Genomic DNA, 21003 nt, shown 5'->3' with positions numbered 1-21003 from the left:
ACACCACTTTGTATTGGTCTTTCAGGTGGAATTCCAATAAAATTGATGCATGTTTGTGGCAGTAATGTGACAAATGTGGAAAACTTCAAGGGGGCCGAATACTTTTACAAGCCACTGTTTTTCATATATTAGTTTCAGATTCTAAGTTGATTACGGAAATAAATGTACTTTTGCACAATATTCTAATTTTTTGAATTTCACCCCTATTTCTCTGTATTTTACCATTCACAGGAAGGTTTTTCTTTATACTAGAGAACTAAAAGAACAGCGTTTACATCTAAACTTATAGAGATGTTAAAGCGGGATGAAACCCAGCATTTCTTCCTTGCTGTAATAGATTATTTACAGCATATTGTATACAACCAGCATTTTTTTTACTAGAACAGCATTTAAAGGGTTACGCACCGGACTTGAAAGTTCAATGCAGAGAAATCTGGACTCATCCGAAGTTGTAGATAATGCTATCTTGTGTTTAATTGTATCAAGTGAGGAATGTAAATAAACACTTCTCCTACACTGTCGGGTCCACTGAACAAAGTCAGACAATTTAGAAAGCATTTTTGCTTGAGAGAACATAAGTAAAGCAGTTATAAATAAAATGCAAAGTCAGCTTTCAGAGCAAAAAAAGTGTACTTTGGGAACGTATCATTTCTAAATGAATACTAATACTTATGCACAAAAGCAAATATGATAACCGTATGGCATAAAAAAGTAGGAAAACATGTTTTTATTGATTATGTCACGGTTTTATACCGCTTTAATGAAGAACTCCAGGGTATGTTAAATAAAACTATCTATCTATCTATCTATCTATCTATCTATCTATCTATCTATCTATCTATCTATAATCTAGTATATCAGTTACTACATCCAATCTGTGAATACTGTCTCCTTTTTACAGTATGCTTATATACATGACTGAACCCACCGTTTTCCTTATTGAAAAACATCCCACCACGAGTCTGCGTCCTCCAGGAGCCGGCCATTGCGGCCAGAGCAGCCAGCTTCCGGGTTGGCCCTGTGCGACCAGTGTCAGACTGGGAAATAGAAAAAATGAGGAAATCCACTTGCTGGCCAAGCAGCAGTAATCATCTGTTGCTGCTCACAGTGAAGACTTGCTACAGGTTTCTATTGGGAAGGGTAACACAGGATTTCTGCTGCTTGGCCAGGAGGTGGATTTCCTCAGCTTTCCCACCTCCCAGTCTGACACTGAGTGCAACGTTCCCAGGAGCCGTGCACGTGTCTCTGCATGCACAGCTTAGAGTGGCTATAGATGAATTTTCCCTCTTCATATAGTTTCAGACGGTGGCAGTAGAGGCCAATCAGGGGTACTGCAGGCACAATGATTATTGCAATTCAGCAATTAGATGATTGGATTTTTGGTTCCTTGATGCTCTCTGCTTATATAAGCCTGCTCTGTTAATTGTGTCATTGCCCATGATAATGATGGCTGCCATGTGCTACTCTGCTGGGTGCAATATTACTTACGAAACGAGTACATATACCTCTTTAGCAGTGGCGTAGCTAGAGATCATGGGGCCCCATAGCAAAACTTTCATGGGGCCCTCAGATGAATGAACTCCTAAGCAATGCAACATGCCCCAATGCTATTGATATGAGATCATTTACATTCTCATGCAATCAACACTGCACATAGTTCATGGGCAATGAGACAAAGTAAGAGGGTGGAGAAATAAAAGAAAAATAATGGTGATGAATATATTAAAGAGGAACTGTAACGACAAAACGGCCCCTGGGGGGTACTCACCTCGGGTGGGGGAAGCCTCAGGACCCTAATAAGGCTTCCCACGCCGTCCTGCGTCCCTCGGGGGTCTCGCTGTAGCCCTCCGTACAGCCGTGACGCAATATTTACCTTCCTGGCTCCTGCGCAGGCGCTCTGATGGCTGTCGGCGCCGAAGTAGGCGGAAATACCCGATCGCCGTCGGGTCTGCTCTACTGCGCAGGCGCAAGTTTCCGGCGCCTGCGCAGTAGAGCGGACCCGACGGAGATCGGGTATTTCCGTCTATTTCCGTGCCGAAAGTCGCCACAGCGCCCCCGCTGGAGCCAGCAAAGGTAAATATTGAACTGACAGTCGGCACAGTCGCCGGCTGTTCGGAGGGCTGCGGCGAGACCCCCGTGGGACAGAGGACGGCGTGGGAAGCCTCATTAGGATCCGGAGGCTTCCCCCACCCGAGGTGAGTACCCCCCAGGGGAGGTTTTTGTTGTTACAGAGTCTCTTTAAGTATCACCTGGGCCCCCGTATGCTCAAGGGCCCCATATGGCCATTGCTACGCCCCTATTCTGTTGTATCAATTTGGAGGGAGGTGTAATTCGGGGGTCTGGTTATTGCCAGATCCCCAAATTACTCTTTTACGAGTGGTGCGCAGCATAGCATTGATGCTATGACAGCCCCCAGCTTTGGCACTGAGCAGCGGAAGCCGAAATCACTAGCTTCATGTGAAACTACTGTGTACGACCTTGCTTAACTTCTTAACATTGTTATTGGATTGCTGCCTGGACCAACCTTGGAATTGTATTGACCTGATATTGCCTGATCCTTTGGTGCAGTGATATTCTGATCTACCATGTATGACTCCTGGATTGTTACTGCTTGGGCTTATATTTTGAGATTCTGTACCGTGCTATTCTGATCATCTGTTGCTGACCTGGACTGTCTGAACCTCCCATCTGTACCTTTCTAGTGTGGTTCTGTTGGTATCTCTGTTTTGCTTGCTTCAGCTCCTATACTATGTGCATATCAAGGGTTGGGTGTACTGGGGTGTTGGGACAATGTACTTGTCATCCCACGGCTGACCAGGGACGCACCGCACAAGGTGAAGACTGCGGAGGGGATTGGGGCATAGGAACTGAAATAAGGTGGTGGATCCAGCAGGCACTACAATGTAATTTTTCTATATTTTAAAAGAAAAAAATACATTAAAATCAATAGTCTTACATGTTTTCCAATGTCCAAAGTCATTTTTGTTTGTTATCTTTGCAGACCTCACTACTAAGCCTGTGATCTCCACCGGAAGCAGCTTGGTGGCTGGTGAGGAGGTGACATTGAGCTGCATGTCGCCTGGAATATGTAGAAAGGAACCTCAAGATATTATCTGGCAAGGAAATATTCTGAATGCAACAACGGCGAGCTACGTTATCAACCATGAAAATGGCACAAAGTCCGTTTTCTTCAATATAACTTTCACAGCAAGAAGGGAGCAGAACCAGCAATCAATATCCTGTACAGTGGAGTTGTCAGAGGGATTAACAACTAAGCAGAAAATCACTCTTAATGTTCTATGTAAGTATTCCTTGTCCACATAAAAACAAGTGTGACAAAACCCTTCACCCAGGGTAACTAGAAATCACTGGGCACCCTTGCAAAACTTTGGATTCCCCCCCCCCTCCCCATGCCAACATACCCCCCCCCCCCCCCCCACATCTCAACAGAAATTGGAAATGTAGGCCAGAAAGGATATTTAAAAAACACATACTCACAGTATAGGTAGCCAGGTATAGGTGCCCCAGTATAGGTAGCCAGGTATAGATGACCCAGTATAGGATAGCCAGGTTTATAGGTACCCCCAGTATATGTAACCAGGTATAGACGCCCCCAGCATAGGTAAGCCAGCTGTAGGTGCCCCCAGTATAGGTTAGCCAGGTATAGGTGCCCTCAGTATAGAATAGCCAGCTATAGGTGCCCCCAGTATATGTAGCCAGGCATAGTGCCACCAATATAGGTAGCCAGGCATAGGTGTCTGCAGCATCGATTAGCCAGCTATCGGTGTCTGCAGTATAGGTTAGCCAGGGCTATAGGTGCCCCCATTATAGGTTAGCCAGGTCTATAGGTGCCCCCAGTATAGGTAGCCTGTTGGGGGGAGCAGCAGGTACACAGTGGAGGAGGGGCAGACTCCACCCCCTCACCTCGGGCCCCCCCCCTTTAGTGCTCCCGGCTTCCCCCTCCAGAAATGAGCACAGTGGCAGCGGGTAGGGAACTCACCTCTTCCTGGTCCCAGGCGGTGACGGAGCTATGCATGCCTCCATTTTCTATGTCTCCAACTCCGCTGACTCCTGATTAGCAGCGTTGGAAACGTAAGAGATGGAGGCACACAGAGCTCCGTCACCGCCTGGGACTCGGATGAGGGTGAGTTCCCTTCCCGCTGCCATTATTTCTGGAGGGTGGAGCCGGGAGCGCTGAACGGTAGTTTGATTGGTTCAGCTTGATTTCTGGCTGGGAAGGGTTGGTGCCTGCCCATGAAATATGGGGCCTACTGCAGATGGAAGAGAGGGCTTCAAATTCATCAGATGGCAATGTGTAGAGGGAAGATGCACATGGAGGGAGGCTGCACTTGGGATTGGACAGCTGCTGCCTATAGGGCAGCGGTGTCCAAACTTTTTAGACCAAGGGCCATATTGCCATTCTTGAGAGTGCTGGGGGGAAGAGGGGGGGGTTCAAACTAGCAAAATTGAACTGAACTTTCTGATTGCTGATTGCCGGTGGGTACGCTATACCGGTGACATTTTATCAGATAAAACATTTCCACAGGAAATAACCCATATACCGCTTGCAGTTAGCATGTCACTGTCAGTCTGCAGGTATAGTGCTGCTGGGTGCTGGCACAGTGGCAGCTGCTAATCAGTGGCTGTTACTGCAGCTGCCATAGTGGAAGCTGCTAATCAGTGGCTGTTACTGCTGCTTGCATAGTGGCAGCTACTAATCAGTGGTTGTTAGTGCTGCTTGCACAGTGGCAGCTGCTAATCAGTGGCTGTTATTGCTGCTTGCATAGTGGCAGCTACTAATCAGTGGCTGTTACTGCTGCTTGCATAGTGGGGGCTGCTAATCAGTGGCTGTCACTGCTGCTTGCATAGTGGCAGCTACTAATCAGTGGCTGTTACTGCTGCTTGCATAGTGGCAGCTGCTAACAAGGCCGGGCCGAGGCATAGGCTGGAGAGGCTCCAGCCTCAGGGCGCAGTGTAGAAGGGGGCGCACAATTCATTCAGCTGTCATTCCTAATTGTGTTTGAAGCAGAAAGAAAAAGGAAAAGGGGATACATGGCAGTGACTGCAAGCCAGATAACTAGATATTAAGGTGTTGGGGAGGTTGTGGGGCCTGTGGCCCTCTTAGTCTAATAGCAATCAGTATGTGACGACTGGGGTGGGAGGGATGCAGGGGCGCATTTTGGTGTCTCAGCCTTGGGTGCTGGAGGACCTTGTCCCGGCTCTGGCTGCTAATCAGTGGCTGTTACTGCAGCTGCCATAGTGGCATCTAGTAATCAGTGGCTGTTACTGCTGCTTGCATAGTGGCAGCTGCTAATCAGTGGCTGCTATTGCTGCTGCCATAGTGGCAGCTGCTAATTAGTGGCTGCTACTGCTGCTGGCATAGTGGCAGCTGCTAATCAATGGCTGTTTTTGCAGCTGCCATAGTGGCAGCTGCTAATCAGTGGCTGTTACTGCTGCTGGCACAGTGGCAGCTGCTAATCAGTGGCTGTTACTGCAGCTGTCATAGCGGTGACTGCTAATCTGTGGCTGCTACTGCTACAGTGGTTGCTGATAACCTACAGGAGACCACAGGGGGAGTCTGAGCGGTGATACAAAGTGGCCCCTGCATGTGGCAAATGCAAACGCCTGTGGAGAGCTTTAGGGGCTACCAGAAAAAGTTGGATGGGCCCCCCGGGCCGGACTTTAAAAAATGCCTCCTATAGGGAGAGAGCATAAGGTCGGAACAGGGGCTTTGCTATGTACAGAAAATGTGGCAACTGCACGTAGGTCTGTACACAAAAGAGGGGCTCTTCAGAGAATTGGAGGACTGTTCTTCTCAGAGCTGCACATGGAATAATGGCTGCTACTACACACGAGGAGGCTGCTGTACATGCATTTAACATTTAATGAAGTGTGAGAGTGGAGCCACAAATTGCTTAAAGGTCAAAAAGGATAAAGTGGTCCCTATCTAAAGGCTTTTCTCTAAGAAACAATGAAAGAAACATAATCTACACTAAAGTGGGAAATATATATATATATATATATATATATATATATATTATACATATATATATATACAGTATATAGACCTGGAAAAGTCACCACTCCCTACACACATATCACACCACACACCACACACATCACACACCACACACATACCCTACTACACACACACACACACACACACACCGCACACATACCCTACTACACACACACACACACCCACCACAGACACAAATTCACACACACAAATTCACACACACAAATTCACACACACACCACACAAACACACCACACACACCCACCACACACACACACACCACACACACACCACACACCCACCACACCACACTACAGAGACACAAATTCACACACACACCACACACAGACACAGACACACACCCGGCTAAAAAATAGGCCAAAAGCTATGGTCCGCCGATTGTTCAGCCCCCAATGTGCCACTGTTGCCCTGCCCATGGGTGCGGAGTGCGCTGCAGAGCATGCTGTGGCATGTATAGCTACTTTCCTTGCTCCAGCTTGCATCTTCTAGTGTCCCTTACAGCTTCTGAACTGCCCACTAATGTTCCACCCTCACTGTCATGCTAGGGCTCTAGTGGCCATTTCGGAAAGCTACATGGGACACAAGAAGTGTCAAGCTGGAGTGAGGACAGGTACCTTTGTAACCCTGTGTGTGTGTCACTGCAATGGACACTCATACCATGGGTTAAATATGCATTTACTTTTTGTAGAAAGTGCTGCTGTAAAGGGAGCCTGCAGGTGCCGCCAGGGGGAGCCCATGAGCAGGAAAGAGGAGAGAGAAGCTGGGCATGTGCAGGGGGGAAGTAACAGTTGAGTTTTGGCAGTTGAAGGCCAGGAGGGAAGGAGCCTAGTAAGCTGTTGAGACTGAGTTGATGATGCAGCAAGAAATGAATGTGATGTGGAGGATATAGAGCAGAGAGACAAAAACAGAGACCAGCCATTGGTGAGACAGACGGAGGAAGTCAGAGCCACAGATAAGAGAGCTCTACTGAAAACTAAAGTAAGGAAGAGAATACGGAAAATTGTATACTCACCTATCGGTAATTTTCCTTTCCTGATGCATACATGGCAGTACATGGGTAGTGGTTCCGCCCCCACTACCTCATTGGACCAGTGAATATTTAAATGAGTTCAAGAGAAGGAGCTCGCTGTTTTTGTAACTCTCAAACTCACCGAACATGGGTGGGACCCATGTGCTGCCATGGATGCATCAGGAAAGGAAAATTACCGATAGGTGAGTATACAATTTTCCGTATTCCTTATGCCTCCATGGCAGCACATTGGGATCTAACTAGTAAATAAAAAAGGGAGGGAGTCAAAGGTATGCTTCAAACAAAGAAAAGAAAATTTATTTCATAAGTTAGACATAGATGAAGAGATCACAGCGCTCCCAAAATCAAGAGACGTTGATGCTGATACATCCACTTTATAGTGAGATATGAATGTGTTTATGGTTGACCAATTTGCCGCCTGGCAAATTTTTGATACGGAGACGTTCCGAGTATGCTGCCCAGGAAGATGACACACTTCTGGTTGAATGCGCCCTAACGTCCTCCGGTGGTTGTAAGTTGATAGCCCTGTAAGAAGATTGTATGGTCTTAACCAACCATGATGCTATAGTCCTGGAGGTAGCTGCTTGACCCTTTCTGTAGCCTGCAGGAATCACAAATAGATGATCTGTTTTTCGTATTGCCTCCGTTGCTGCCATATACTGTGTCAATGTTCTGGCCACGTCCAAGGTGTGTATAGGAGAGTCCGAATTCTCCCTAAATACTGGTAGTGACAGCTCTTGGTTTATATGATACGTTTTTGCAACTTTCGGCAGAAAATGATCCACTGGCCTCAGTTGTACACGATCGTGAAAAAAGAGTAAGTATGGCTCTCTGCAGCTCAAGGCTCCTAGTTCTGACACCCTACGGGCTGAAGTTATTGCCACCAAGAAGCAAGCTTTCAAAGTCAAGTTCCATAGGGAACATACCTGTAATGGCTCAAAAGGATTTCCAGTTAGGTAGCTTAGCACTAGCGGGAGGTCCCACTGTGGATGTACGGCTTTCTTTGGAGGTTTTATTTTGATGACCGCCAGCATAAACTTCTTTACCAAGGGGTGAAGAGACCATCTATAATCTGTTAACACAGAAATTGCTGACATTTGTACTCTGATAGCATTGTAGCTAAGGCCCTTTTCGACTCCTGATTGTAGAAAAGCTAGAAGTCGTTGTGCCTCCGGATGTAATGGGTCAAAGGCTGCGGAGGCTGCAAACTCTCTAAACTTATCCCAGATGTTATGATAAGTTCTATTGGTAGAAGGTCTTCTAGCTTGGAGTAGGGTATTGAATACTTGCGGATTACATCCTAATTTCTCCAGTTTCCTTCTCACAACCTCCATACCATCAAGTTGAGTCGGTCTGGGTTGGCATGACGAATCGGACCTTGCGACAATAAATTATTTTTGACCGGTATTGGAACTGGACTGTGTGTTGACATCAGAAGTAGTAATGGAAACCATGGACGTCTCGGCCAATTCGGAATCACGGCCAGTACTATGACCTCCTCCTGTTGCAACCTCTTGAGGAACTTGTAGATCATCGGGACAGGAGGAAAGATATATGCCACCTGAAAGTCCCATGGAACTGTCAGTGCATCCACTGCTTCCAAGCCCGGAGATTGGTATCTCGAAAAAAAACCTCGGCAATTTCGCATTCTTGTGGTATGCCATCAGGTTTTTCTCCGGTTTCTCCCATATTGAGCATATCATGCTGAAGGTCCTTTGATCTAATGACCACTCATTGTTGTCCAGAATCTCTCTGCTTAAATAGTCTTCTTCTGTGTTTAATACTCCTGGGATATACACCGCCTTGAGTGATGCCAGATTCTCCTCTGCCAGCTGAAAGATCTGATCTGTAATGTTCATCAAAATTTGACTGTGTGTACCCCCTTGCCTCTGTATGTGGGCCACTGCCTGTCTTGGGGTAGTAGACCAGATTTTCCCCCTGTTACTTTGGAAATGGCTGTATCCATTTTCTCCCCGAATAATGATTTTCCATCAAATGGAATTTTACACCAGACTTGTCTGGAGTTCGGGTCGGCTGACCATGACTTCAACCAAAGTGCTCTTTTCGCTGTTACAGAATACAGCATGGACCGTGAGGCACATCTTACAACGTCAAAGGCTGCTTCTCCTATAAAATCAGCTGACAATTTAAGATCTTCCAAGGCTGAGACAATTGCATCTTTGTCAATATCCAAATTTATGGCCGCTTCAATGTTGTCTGTCCATGACCTGACCGCCTTCCCTACTGCGGCCAGAGCAACCGCTGGCTTACAGGCGCCTCCCGCCGCCAAATATGACTTTTTGAGGTCTAGATCTGCCTTCCTCAAAAGAACATCTCTGAATGAAATACAATCATCCAGTGGTAAGGTCATATGTTTCGCCAGTCTTATCACGGAAGCGTCTGTAACAGGGGCGTTATCTAATGGTTTAGATTCTTCAGCTGGCAAAGGGTACAGCTTTGAAAGCCTATTGGCTAGAGGAGGTTTTTTCTCCATTTTCTGCCATTCCTCTTTCATCACGTCTTCCATTTCCACTAAAGAAAGGACTCTTTCGTCTTATTGAGGTGTGTGTAATATCTCCTATTTTCCCTTCGTTTTGAAGTCCCCTCTTCAGGGTCATCATCAGATTCCCACTGTATGGCTTCCTTTACCGATTTCACAAATGGTGGAACTAAAGCAAAGTTAAATCCACACTGTAATGTGTCTTCCAGAGTGGGATCCGCCGCAGTGGAAGTCTGTGGCCGCTGTCCATCAGTGTGTGCTAGTGGAAGCTTTGCGATGTAAGATTGCATTGAATCCTATACCGCTTTCTTGATTAATTCAGATACGTCAAAGGAAGAGTGTGCCGGTTCTCCCGACATTTGACTGAAACAGGTTGCACATACTAATTTCCCTGGCAGAACTCTGTCTCCACAAGCCCAGCACCCTTGCGCTCTCTGTAAACGAGGTTAGGGGGAATCGCTGCGTCTTGACGATCTGCTACGTCTATTAGACAAATTATCAGAGTGATGATGCCTTCGATGGGAACGGGATCTGCTCCTTGATCGTTGTCTGCTCCTTGATCGTTGTCTGCTCTTATCCCTTGAGCGGTGCTGTCGCGGTGGTGACGATTTTTTCGTAGCCTTCTTTCCTTCTGTTCTTGGCAGGGTTCTTCTTTTAGGGCTGAAACAATAATAGTCATATTATGACTAATCTTGTAGATACACTGCTCCCAATATTCCAATACTTACGTGAACGGCACCTACCTATCAACATTACGCTGGTCTTTTTTGGGCGCAACAGTGTCCGAAGGGAAATAAGACAGATCAGGCGGAGCTGGTAAGGCATGTCTGCAAGAAAATGTGTTGGTATAAACAGCAGCAGAGACAGAGAGAAAGCAGCAGTAAAGGTACAATGTAACAATACAAAAAGGAACTGAAGCATCAGATCACTTACTCCATGCTGTCAGATTCCAGTCCATCCGAGAAGGGCCCATCTGAGGCAGACAGAGAGGCAGCACCATCAGAATCCGCAGGTCCTGACATGGCAATCGACGGTGGCAGCCTTGCTTCAGAAGCCCTGAAGCCTATGCTGCACTTCCGCCTTTTTAAAATGCCCGCCCCCTCCCTGCTGTCGCCAGTGCGACCAATGGGAGGCAATCTCTCTCTGCCTCCTAGACGTACGGGCTACTACCAGCCGTGCCTGTGCCCGCCCACACACTCACTCCTCCGCATCTGGCCAATCAGCCGCTGGATTCATGCGAACGGAAGTACGCGTGTACCGGAAGTACGCGTCATGCATCCGCCCCCTCACTGCGTTCCACCTGCAGCCGTTCGTGAAGCGCACGCTGAATCCACGAGGAGGAGGAAGGAGGGAAGAAAGGTAAGAGGGAAAAGAGGGACACTGCGCACGAAAGAAGACTCGTTTAGAGTCTGAAGCAAAGAGGATCTAAACTGCAGATGTCAGCTCACTATTAGTGCGCCCATCCACACTCCTCATAAACCCCCAAGACCAGCAGAACAGGGTGCTCCTCTTAGACCCAATTTATAGGCCGGACAGGGGGCCTTCACACAAGGGAGTACATGTGTGGAGACTGTAAGAAGACAGTCAGGTAGGTGCAAAATATGAAAAAAAAATTCCGTGCTTAAAACCCAGAATGCTGATCCTATGAGGTGAGGACAAAAAACAAAGACAGCGAGCTCCTCCTCTTGAACTCATTTAAATATTCACTGGTCCAGTGAGGTAGTGGGGGCGGAACCACTACCCATGTGCTGCCATGGAGGCATAAGGAAAGAGAGCTGCAGACATTACAGGAGAGGAGAAAGAGTGAGACCACTCCCAGCTGCAGGCCAATAAAGAGCAGGGATACTGGAGAGATAAGCCAGAAGAGTGAGGAATAAGAAGGTAAGACCAGGAAAGTAAAAGTTACCTGTAACAGAGAGAGGTAACAGAAAACAGCAGAGACACGACAGTGACTCAGAGACAGCAGGACAGCAATGCATGCAAGAGTGAGACAGAGAAACAAGTGACAGGATTAAAGAGAAAGAGTGAAGACTGCAGTGCAGTGTCTGGAGAGATTGTGTGACAGCAGCTGGCATACCAGATACAGAGGATACAGCAGTGAAGAAAGCTTAAAAAGACAGCGGTGAAGAGCTGGCAGACAGCAGAGTGCTGTGTGAGGAAGATTCTTGCAAGTTAATACTAATAAACTGCATTACATATATGTATTTTGAACAAGGCCTGATCCTAGCAGGCTGAAGATATATAATAGGCCTCCCTATACTCATTCTGCTGAAAAAGTAGTTTATGAATGTGTTTTGTCACTGAACTTTTTATCCTTCTGATTTAATACAAATATATCTTAAAAAGAACTTAATTGATGTCGGGAGGAATTCTTTACAGTTAAAGTGTTCTGGAGGTGTTACACTTATACATGCTGCAGCTTGCTCTGCAGCATACTCTGCTTAGGAGGGCCCCTAAATATGTCACTGGCTGAATGTCACCTGTGGATAGGCCAACCCCCACTTAACACTCAGGCTTCATGTTAATACTGCTGAAAAAAGTTACTGATGTTCTGCAGTCATGTGACAAATGGTACAGAGAGAAAAGTGGTTAACCAGACAGATGCAGGAAGAAATACTTTGTGCAGCAGATAAAAGCTAGTCGTTGTAACTTTCCAGATGACCCTCGTATACACAGTATTCCATCTCAAATGGTAAAAGAACGCTCACGCTACACACAACTTAAAACTTGCCTCAAAGAAGGAGGATATTTCTGCAAAACACATTGTGATAGATTGGTGAAAGCCACATAAAGTAGCAGTGAGTGACGGTGATCTGCAGTTTGGCTAAAAATCCAATAAATGAATTCACAAACCGTATGTATTGTCTCCCTCAAAGGGGAAACAAAGCACCCTCATGTATTTTACCATATATATCAGTGGGAACATTAGAGAAAACATCTACCTTGCTGTCTGTTTCATTCTTCACTGCACAGCTTGCTTCTTATTAGCCCTGATAAAATCCCCGACTGAGCATTCAGTATGGCTTTGCTCAGGAATTTTTATAGCTGAGTCTGTGTTCTCTAAAGTCTTTTCAAGCCAAAGCCTACCCCCTAGTGACTCTGCTCAGTAATCATTATAGCTGAGTCATTATAGCAAAGCCAGACTGAACGCTCAGTCAGGGATTTTATCAGGGCTGATAAGAAGCAAGCTGAACAGTGAAGAATGAAACAGAAAGCAGGGTAGATGTTTTCTCTAATGTCCCAACTGATATATATGGTACAATACATGAGGGTGCTTCGTCTCTGGTTCACTTTAACTGTCTTATCTCATTAATTTTATCTCCTTAGCTATAGAAACGAAATATCTCTCCTTATCTGTTTTGTTTAATAAAGGATCTTTCCTTATCTACTTATCTCAGTAATTAACCCTCCTTGGCCCCTATTCAGTTTTAGCTAGCCACATATTAAAGCGGGATTGTCACCATAAAAATCAAATTTCAACAGCAACTGGTCTGAGTGTATTAAGTGATAAAGATGCTAATCCTGCATTCAAAACTTTCAAAACTTTTTCTGCTGTTATGGTTTGGAGTTATTACATACTTAAAGGGAACCAGAGATGTACATTTCACACAAAATAAACATATATGATAGCTTGTAAAGAATAAATGCTCTACCTGATAATTTCACCGCTCTGATGTGCCTTTTTTTAGTGTTTTTTATCCATTATTGCTCCAGGAAAAATCCAATATGGCCACTGGCTCATATCCCTTCTGCTAGTTCCGGGTTATGAGTTGTTCTGGATGTGCTGTCTAGGCTCTATGAAACTATAGACAAGCAGGGCTGTTGCTGGAGCCTTTCTTCTGTGTGCTTTCAACTTTATTATTCTGGTATGCTGTGTGGCTGCCTGTAGGAAGTGTCTCTCATAGGAATGAAACTGCATAGATAATAATGATGACTGCACAGTGCACACAGATCACACAGCTGCCCCACTTGTCTGTTGTTTCAGAGCTTCTTTCTCAGCAGAGCAGCCCTTCCCATGTCATTAGAGCTCTGAATATGCAAAGCAGGAAAGCTGAGCCAGGAGGGGGCGAGATTGAAAAGACTTCACAGAGGACTGACTCAGCTATAATGATTCCAGGTCAAACCTAAACTGAATGCTCAGTCTGGGATTCTTATCAGAGCTGATAACAGGCAGATTGAGCAGAGAAGGATGAAACTAAAAGCAGGGTAGGTGTTTACTGTCATGTTCCCACTGATACATGTAGTAAAATACATGAGGATGCTTCATCTCTGGGTCTCTTTAAGGAGCACTGGCCCTTTAGTAGTCAGTGCCAAACAGTTGCATGCTGGGGGTTCTTTTTATCTATAATATATTCCTCCTCTTCCCTTTATTTCCCTAGTTAGCTGCTTATCTGAAACATTATCCCCTACTCACTTGTGTTGACAAGCAAGGCTGAGGTGACTCAGGGATTGGAGGAGAAAAGAAAAAAGTAAAGGGCAGAAATTACATCAGGATTTAGCTTATATTGTGGGCAAAAGACATGATCCCCACCAGGAACAGCATTCTCTTCATTTACTATATAAAATTCACTGAAATCAAAACGTGGACAGTATAATACTTGTGTTATGTAAGTAGATCAAGTATTTATCTACTTATATATGTGTTTTTTTCCCCTGGCATAGTATGGCTGATCCTGCTGCTTTCAAGGTCCCCCCCATGTGGCAAATCGATTGATCTCCCCTCTGATTGGAATCTGATCAGAGATGAATCAATTCCTACCACACACAGCACATTGTTTTTCAGCAGATTCTATTAAAAATCAATAAAATGCAGTGCTGCATAGCGCAATATTATGGGCCATCTCCCTACTGCTGCTTATACCCAGCCGCTGATCAACAGAGATTTTTCACAAATGAAAAATGCATAATAGTATTAATTAGCTAGACTATTGACTGACGTGAGTACAATTCCTGCACTTGAAAAACCCCACACATTAGCTCTGAAGAAGCCACAGTAGGAGCAGAGCCAGCACTCCTAGTAAGGCAAGGTGGGTAATTGCCCCAGGGGCCCCAAGTGCTTCCAGGCCCCCCCCCCCCCTGCACTGCCGGTCCGACTAGGTTTCCCCCATGACTGCTCCCCAGGGGCACTGTTTATGGCTTGATTACAACTCCCCTCCCTTGTCCTCTCCTGGTGCGCTGCTCCATCTTTGCCCCGTTTCCCCGCTGCCTGAGTCTTCTCCAATACCGTCCCATGTGAATATGCATAACATGTGCCAGGCCATCAAGGAGAGTCAGGCAGAGGGGATTAAGACAGGGAGCATGGACAGATCAGGAGCCAGGACGGGTGAGTTGTAGTCCGGCCATAATTGGTGCAGGGGCTCATAGAGCATGTTAGAGGGCTGAGATGGGGAGGGAGGAGGAGATAAGGGATAGCAACAGCTGGCTCAGGGGCCCTGGGTGCTGAGTTTGCTGGGAGGAGGTAGGGGGGCGCTAGGCTACCTTTGCCCCGGGGCCCCATCGTTGCTTAAATCGGCCCTGTGTAAGAGTGATTAACAACGTCTAGAACAGAAAGTGTGTCCAGGCAGCCTACCTTACTTCAAAAAGAAAAAAAAAACTCAACTTTTTGAGATAAGAAAGAGAGACACTTAAGCCATGCCCCTGTCACACCCCTAATCACACCCCTGGGCACAACCCATAAAGATTTCATAGGAGAAATATGATGTTTTATAATTCAAAACACACTGGTCCCCTCTATCCTGGCTCATTTACTTTGATATTAACATGTGGAAATAAGAAATGTATCTATTTAATTGATGGGAATACAATTAGGAGTCAATGAAACACATTGCTCAGGAGGAAAATACATATATTTACATAGATCTGTCCATCAGTCCTGAAAGAGGGACAAATGAGGAAGAAAGAAGGACAAAAGGGATTGGGTTCCCAAAGAGGCACTGTCCCTTCAAAAGAGGGGGAGTTGGGAGCTATGGAAACACACGGCCTGTATAGTTTTTGTACCAAGCCCTAAACTACTAAAGGTAGTGAATACCACCAGCCAATCAGCATGATCAAAATTTGCAGCATTGCCTCCTTTCACATTTCTGACATATCTAATTTCCTTTAGATATTTACTTTAGGTTGCCATCTACTGGAAGTTCTAGGCATTACTAAAACTTATTTGAATGATTGGTGACCTGTGAAAGAACGCCATATTCTTCTGAGTAATCGACCTGCCCACCAACATCACCACCAGTTATGAATACTCTTTGACTACCGTATTTTTGCTTGCTTATATTATGCTTTCAAATGCTGCTGAAAAGAGCATCTCACTAACCTTATAATGCTGTTAATTATGTTTATTTTATAGATCCTCCATCGGTGGATATTGCTATTGTAGGTAAGACAGAACATTCTACTTCCTTTTATAAAAACAAAGGATTTATTTATAGAAATGGAACACATAGGAAGTCCCCTTCCCTTGAATTTGCTCTGCAAGAAGTGATGGTAAACTATAAACTTAAAATAATCTCCAACCAATGTTTTTTTTTTAAAGATTTGAATAGTTTGTGGAGGTTTTAGAACAGCTGCCAGGTTTAGTTGACCCCTTTTTTCCTCACTGTGTGTCATCCCAGAAATGTTACAGACGTAGATTAGTTTTAGGCCAGATTTGGGGGTAAGAGTAACAGCCTTTTTCCACTAGCCTGCGATTTGCTTCTGATCGCAAATCGCAAGGTACATTAAACTAATGGAAACTGCAGCAGCAATTTCCATTAGTGCGATCCGATTGCGTGCAATTTTGGTCAAAGCGCAATCGTTGTCCTGCCGCGTTTTGTATGCGATTGAGCTGGACTGGACTATAATGAGTATAGTAGCTCAATCGCAATCGCATGGTGGAAATTGAAACGCGATTGCGATCGCAATCGCATTTCATAGTGGAAAAGAACCCTAAGTCACCAGGGAGTCAATACTGTTGGCCGGAGATCCTTATTCTACATGATTCCCAGATGTCACACTCTTTCACTGGGATCGAATCTGCTGCCAATCGTTCGCGCTACACGCCGAATTTCGATCCTTTTCGTCCGATCCCGTCGATCGCTCCGTGCGGAAAATTAGCGTCGATCGCCCGCGGGTAGGGAGCGCGTCGATAGCGGCGTTCGAGTACCCGACGACCGACGCAATAGAGCCGCATACATTACCTGCTCCGCCGGCACGTCTACGCCCGGTCACCGCTGCTCCGTGTCCGCGCTGGTCTCCGGCATGCTTCAGTTCCTCCTGCCCGGCAGGAAGTTTAAACAGTAGAGGGCGCTCTACTGTTTAAACTTCCTGCCGGGCAGGAAGAAGTAAAGCATGCCGGGGCCGGAGACCAGAGCGGAGACGGAGCAGCGGTGACCTGGGGACTGGAGTCGCGCCGGCGGAGCAGGTAATGTATGCGGGATGGGGGGAAGCGGCAGCACCACCACCACCACAACAGATTGTGAACGGTTTCAGGCTGAAATCGGTTCACAATCTGTTTGCAGTAAAGGCAGCCATACGATCCCTCTCTGATCAGATTCGATCAGATAGGGATCTGTCAGTTGGTCGAATCTAATGGCAAATCGACCAGTGTATGGCTACCTTAAGGCTTCAGATGGGTACCTCAGTGTCTACTGCAGGAATGAGTGCTTTGGCATCTTCCTGGCTACCTGATCTTTTGTAATGTTTTCTGGGAGGGCTTGTGATGCCCCCATCCCGCATCCCCTTCTGTGAGGGCTAATAGAGAAGGGGTATTACTGTCACATAGAATTAGCCATTCCCTCCTGATCATGTGAATGGGGGAAATATGGTTATAATGGAGTGGGAGCGTCATATAGAGTTGTGGCATTGGAGTTTCTGGGATGCAGCCTAAGGGTTGTTGTGGGATTGACGATCTTGAGGTGTAACCAGCCTGCCCATTCTGTCCTGTGGAATGGCAGCTTTGTGTGGGGATGTGTGGTTATTGGATAGCAAGATAGAGCAGAGTGGTCTGCTCAGTGAGTAGATTATATGGTTCCTACAGTTGGATATACATGTAGATAAATATTCAGGGAGCACATCTTTAGGTTCAAGAGAAGTAGTTGAGAGTTATGGGGCTAAATAAATAAACATCTGGAAACTGGAAATACATTTTAACTCAGAGGGCATAATGGTTTTTAAACTCAGATAAAATTACATTTTAAAAAAACATTTTTTGGCTGAAGATATATAATAGGCCTCCCTATACTCATTCTGCTGAAAAAGTAGTTTATGAATGTGTTTTGTCACTGAACTTTTTATCCTTCTGATTTAATACAAATATATCTTAAAAAGAACTTAATTGATGTCGGGAGGAATTCTTTACAGTTAAAGTGTTCTGGAGGTGTTACACTTATACATGCTGCAGCTTGCTCTGCAGCATACTCTGCTTAGGAGGGCCCCTAAATATGTCACTGGCTGAATGTCACCTGTGGATAGGCCAACCCCCACTTAACACTCAGGCTTCATGTTAATACTGCTGAAAAAAGTTACTGATGTTCTGCAGTCATGTGACAAATGGTACAGAGAGAAAAGTGGTTAACCAGACAGATGCAGGAAGAAATACTTTGTGCAGCAGATAAAAGCTAGTCGTTGTAACTTTCCAGATGACCCTCGTATACACAGTATTCCATCTCAAATGGTAAAAGAACGCTCACGCTACACACAACTTAAAACTTGCCTCAAAGAAGGAGGATATTTCTGCAAAACACATTGTGATAGATTGGTGAAAGCCACATAAAGTAGCAGTGAGTGACGGTGATCTGCAGTTTGGCTAAAAATCCAATAAATGAATTCACAAACCGTATGTATTGTCTCCCTTAAAGGGGAAACAAAGCACCCTCATGTATTTTACCATATATATCAGTGGGAACATTAGAGAAAACATCTACCTTGCTGTCTGTTTCATTCTTCACTGCACAGCTTGCTTCTTATTAGCCCTGATAAAATCCCCGACTGAGCATTCAGTATGGCTTTGCTCAGGAATTTTTATAGCTGAGTCTGTGTTCTCTAAAGTCTTTTCAAGCCAAAGCCTACCCCCTAGTGACTCTGCTCAGTAATCATTATAGCTGAGTCATTATAGCAAAGCCAGACTGAACGCTCAGTCAGGGATTTTATCAGGGCTGATAAGAAGCAAGCTGAACAGTGAAGAATGAAACAGAAAGCAGGGTAGATGTTTTCTCTAATGTCCCAACTGATATATATGGTACAATACATGAGGGTGCTTCGTCTCTGGTTCACTTTAACTGTCTTATCTCATTAATTTTATCTCCTTAGCTATAGAAACGAAATATCTCTCCTTATCTGTTTTGTTTAATAAAGGATCTTTCCTTATCTACTTATCTCAGTAATTAACCCTCCTTGGCCCCTATTCAGTTTTAGCTAGCCACATATTAAAGCGGGATTGTCACCATAAAAATCAAATTTCAACAGCAACTGGTCTGAGTGTATTAAGTGATAAAGATGCTAATCCTGCATTCAAAACTTTCAAAACTTTTTCTGCTGTTATGGTTTGGAGTTATTACATACTTAAAGGGAACCAGAGATGTACATTTCACACAAAATAAACATATATGATAGCTTGTAAAGAATAAATGCTCTACCTGATAATTTCACCGCTCTGATGTGCCTTTTTTTAGTGTTTTTTATCCATTATTGCTCCAGGAAAAATCCAATATGGCCACTGGCTCATATCCCTTCTGCTAGTTCCGGGTTATGAGTTGTTCTGGATGTGCTGTCTAGGCTCTATGAAACTATAGACAAGCAGGGCTGTTGCTGGAGCCTTTCTTCTGTGTGCTTTCAACTTTATTATTCTGGTATGCTGTGTGGCTGCCTGTAGGAAGTGTCTCTCATAGGAATGAAACTGCATAGATAATAATGATGACTGCACAGTGCACACAGATCACACAGCTGCCCCACTTGTCTGTTGTTTCAGAGCTTCTTTCTCAGCAGAGCAGCCCTTCCCATGTCATTAGAGCTCTGAATATGCAAAGCAGGAAAGCTGAGCCAGGAGGGGGCGGGATTGAAAAGACTTCACAGAGGACTGACTCAGCTATAATGATTCCAGGTCAAACCTAAACTGAATGCTCAGTCTGGGATTCTTATCAGAGCTGATAACAGGCAGATTGAGCAGAGAAGGATGAAACTAAAAGCAGGGTAGGTGTTTACTGTCATGTTCCCACTGATACATGTAGTAAAATACATGAGGATGCTTCATCTCTGGGTCTCTTTAAGGAGCACTGGCCCTTTAGTAGTCAGTGCCAAACAGTTGCATGCTGGGGGTTCTTTTTATCTATAATATATTCCTCCTCTTCCCTTTATTTCCCTAGTTAGCTGCTTATCTGAAACATTATCCCCTACTCACTTGTGTTGACAAGCAAGGCTGAGGTGACTCAGGGATTGGAGGAGAAAAGAAAAAAGTAAAGGGCAGAAATTACATCAGGATTTAGCTTATATTGTGGGCAAAAGACATGATCCCCACCAGGAACAGCATTCTCTTCATTTACTATATAAAATTCACTGAAATCAAAACGTGGACAGTATAATACTTGTGTTATGTAAGTAGATCAAGTATTTATCTACTTATATATGTGTTTTTTTCCCCTGGCATAGTATGGCTGATCCTGCTGCTTTCAAGGTCCCCCCCATGTGGCAAATCGATTGATCTCCCCTCTGATTGGAATCTGATCAGAGATGAATCAATTCCTACCACACACAGCACATTGTTTTTCAGCAGATTCTATTAAAAATCAATAAAATGCAGTGCTGCATAGCGCAATATTATGGGCCATCTCCCTACTGCTGCTTATACCCAGCCGCTGATCAACAGAGATTTTTCACAAATGAAAAATGCATAATAGTATTAATTAGCTAGACTATTGACTGACGTGAGTACAATTCCTGCACTTGAAAAACCCCACACATTAGCTCTGAAGAAGCCACAGTAGGAGCAGAGCCAGCACTCCTAGTAAGGCAAGGTGGGTAATTGCCCCAGGGGCCCCAAGTGCTTCCAGGCCCCCCCCCCCCCTGCACTGCCGGTCCGACTAGGTTTCCCCCATGACTGCTCCCCAGGGGCACTGTTTATGGCTTGATTACAACTCCCCTCCCTTGTCCTCTCCTGGTGCGCTGCTCCATCTTTGCCCCGTTTCCCCGCTGCCTGAGTCTTCTCCAATACCGTCCCATGTGAATATGCATAACATGTGCCAGGCCATCAAGGAGAGTCAGGCAGAGGGGATTAAGACAGGGAGCATGGACAGATCAGGAGCCAGGACGGGTGAGTTGTAGTCCGGCCATAATTGGTGCAGGGGCTCATAGAGCATGTTAGAGGGCTGAGATGGGGAGGGAGGAGGAGATAAGGGATAGCAACAGCTGGCTCAGGGGCCCTGGGTGCTGAGTTTGCTGGGAGGAGGTAGGGGGGCGCTAGGC

The 21003-nt window shown here is 45.3% G+C and overlaps 1 protein-coding gene across 2 annotated transcripts in view; it reads left to right on the top strand.

Moving 5' to 3' along the window:
* The window catches only part of LOC137522971 (sialic acid-binding Ig-like lectin 16), an 89896-nt gene that overhangs the window by 41600 nt on the left and 27293 nt on the right, over positions 1-21003 (top strand). For both annotated transcript variants that reach the window (XM_068243143.1, XM_068243144.1), the window contains 2 exons: positions 3002-3301; positions 15917-15946. In XM_068243143.1, coding sequence (XP_068099244.1) covers positions 3002-3301; positions 15917-15946 — 330 coding nt within the window. The remainder of the gene's footprint in view (positions 1-3001; positions 3302-15916; positions 15947-21003) is intronic.

The sequence above is a fragment of the Hyperolius riggenbachi genome, chromosome 6 (assembly GCF_040937935.1).
Source record: "Hyperolius riggenbachi isolate aHypRig1 chromosome 6, aHypRig1.pri, whole genome shotgun sequence".
Classification (NCBI taxonomy): Eukaryota; Metazoa; Chordata; class Amphibia; order Anura; family Hyperoliidae; genus Hyperolius; species Hyperolius riggenbachi.
The sequence above is the reverse complement of the archived record's forward strand: the minus strand, read 5'-3'. Positions and strand labels throughout refer to the sequence as shown.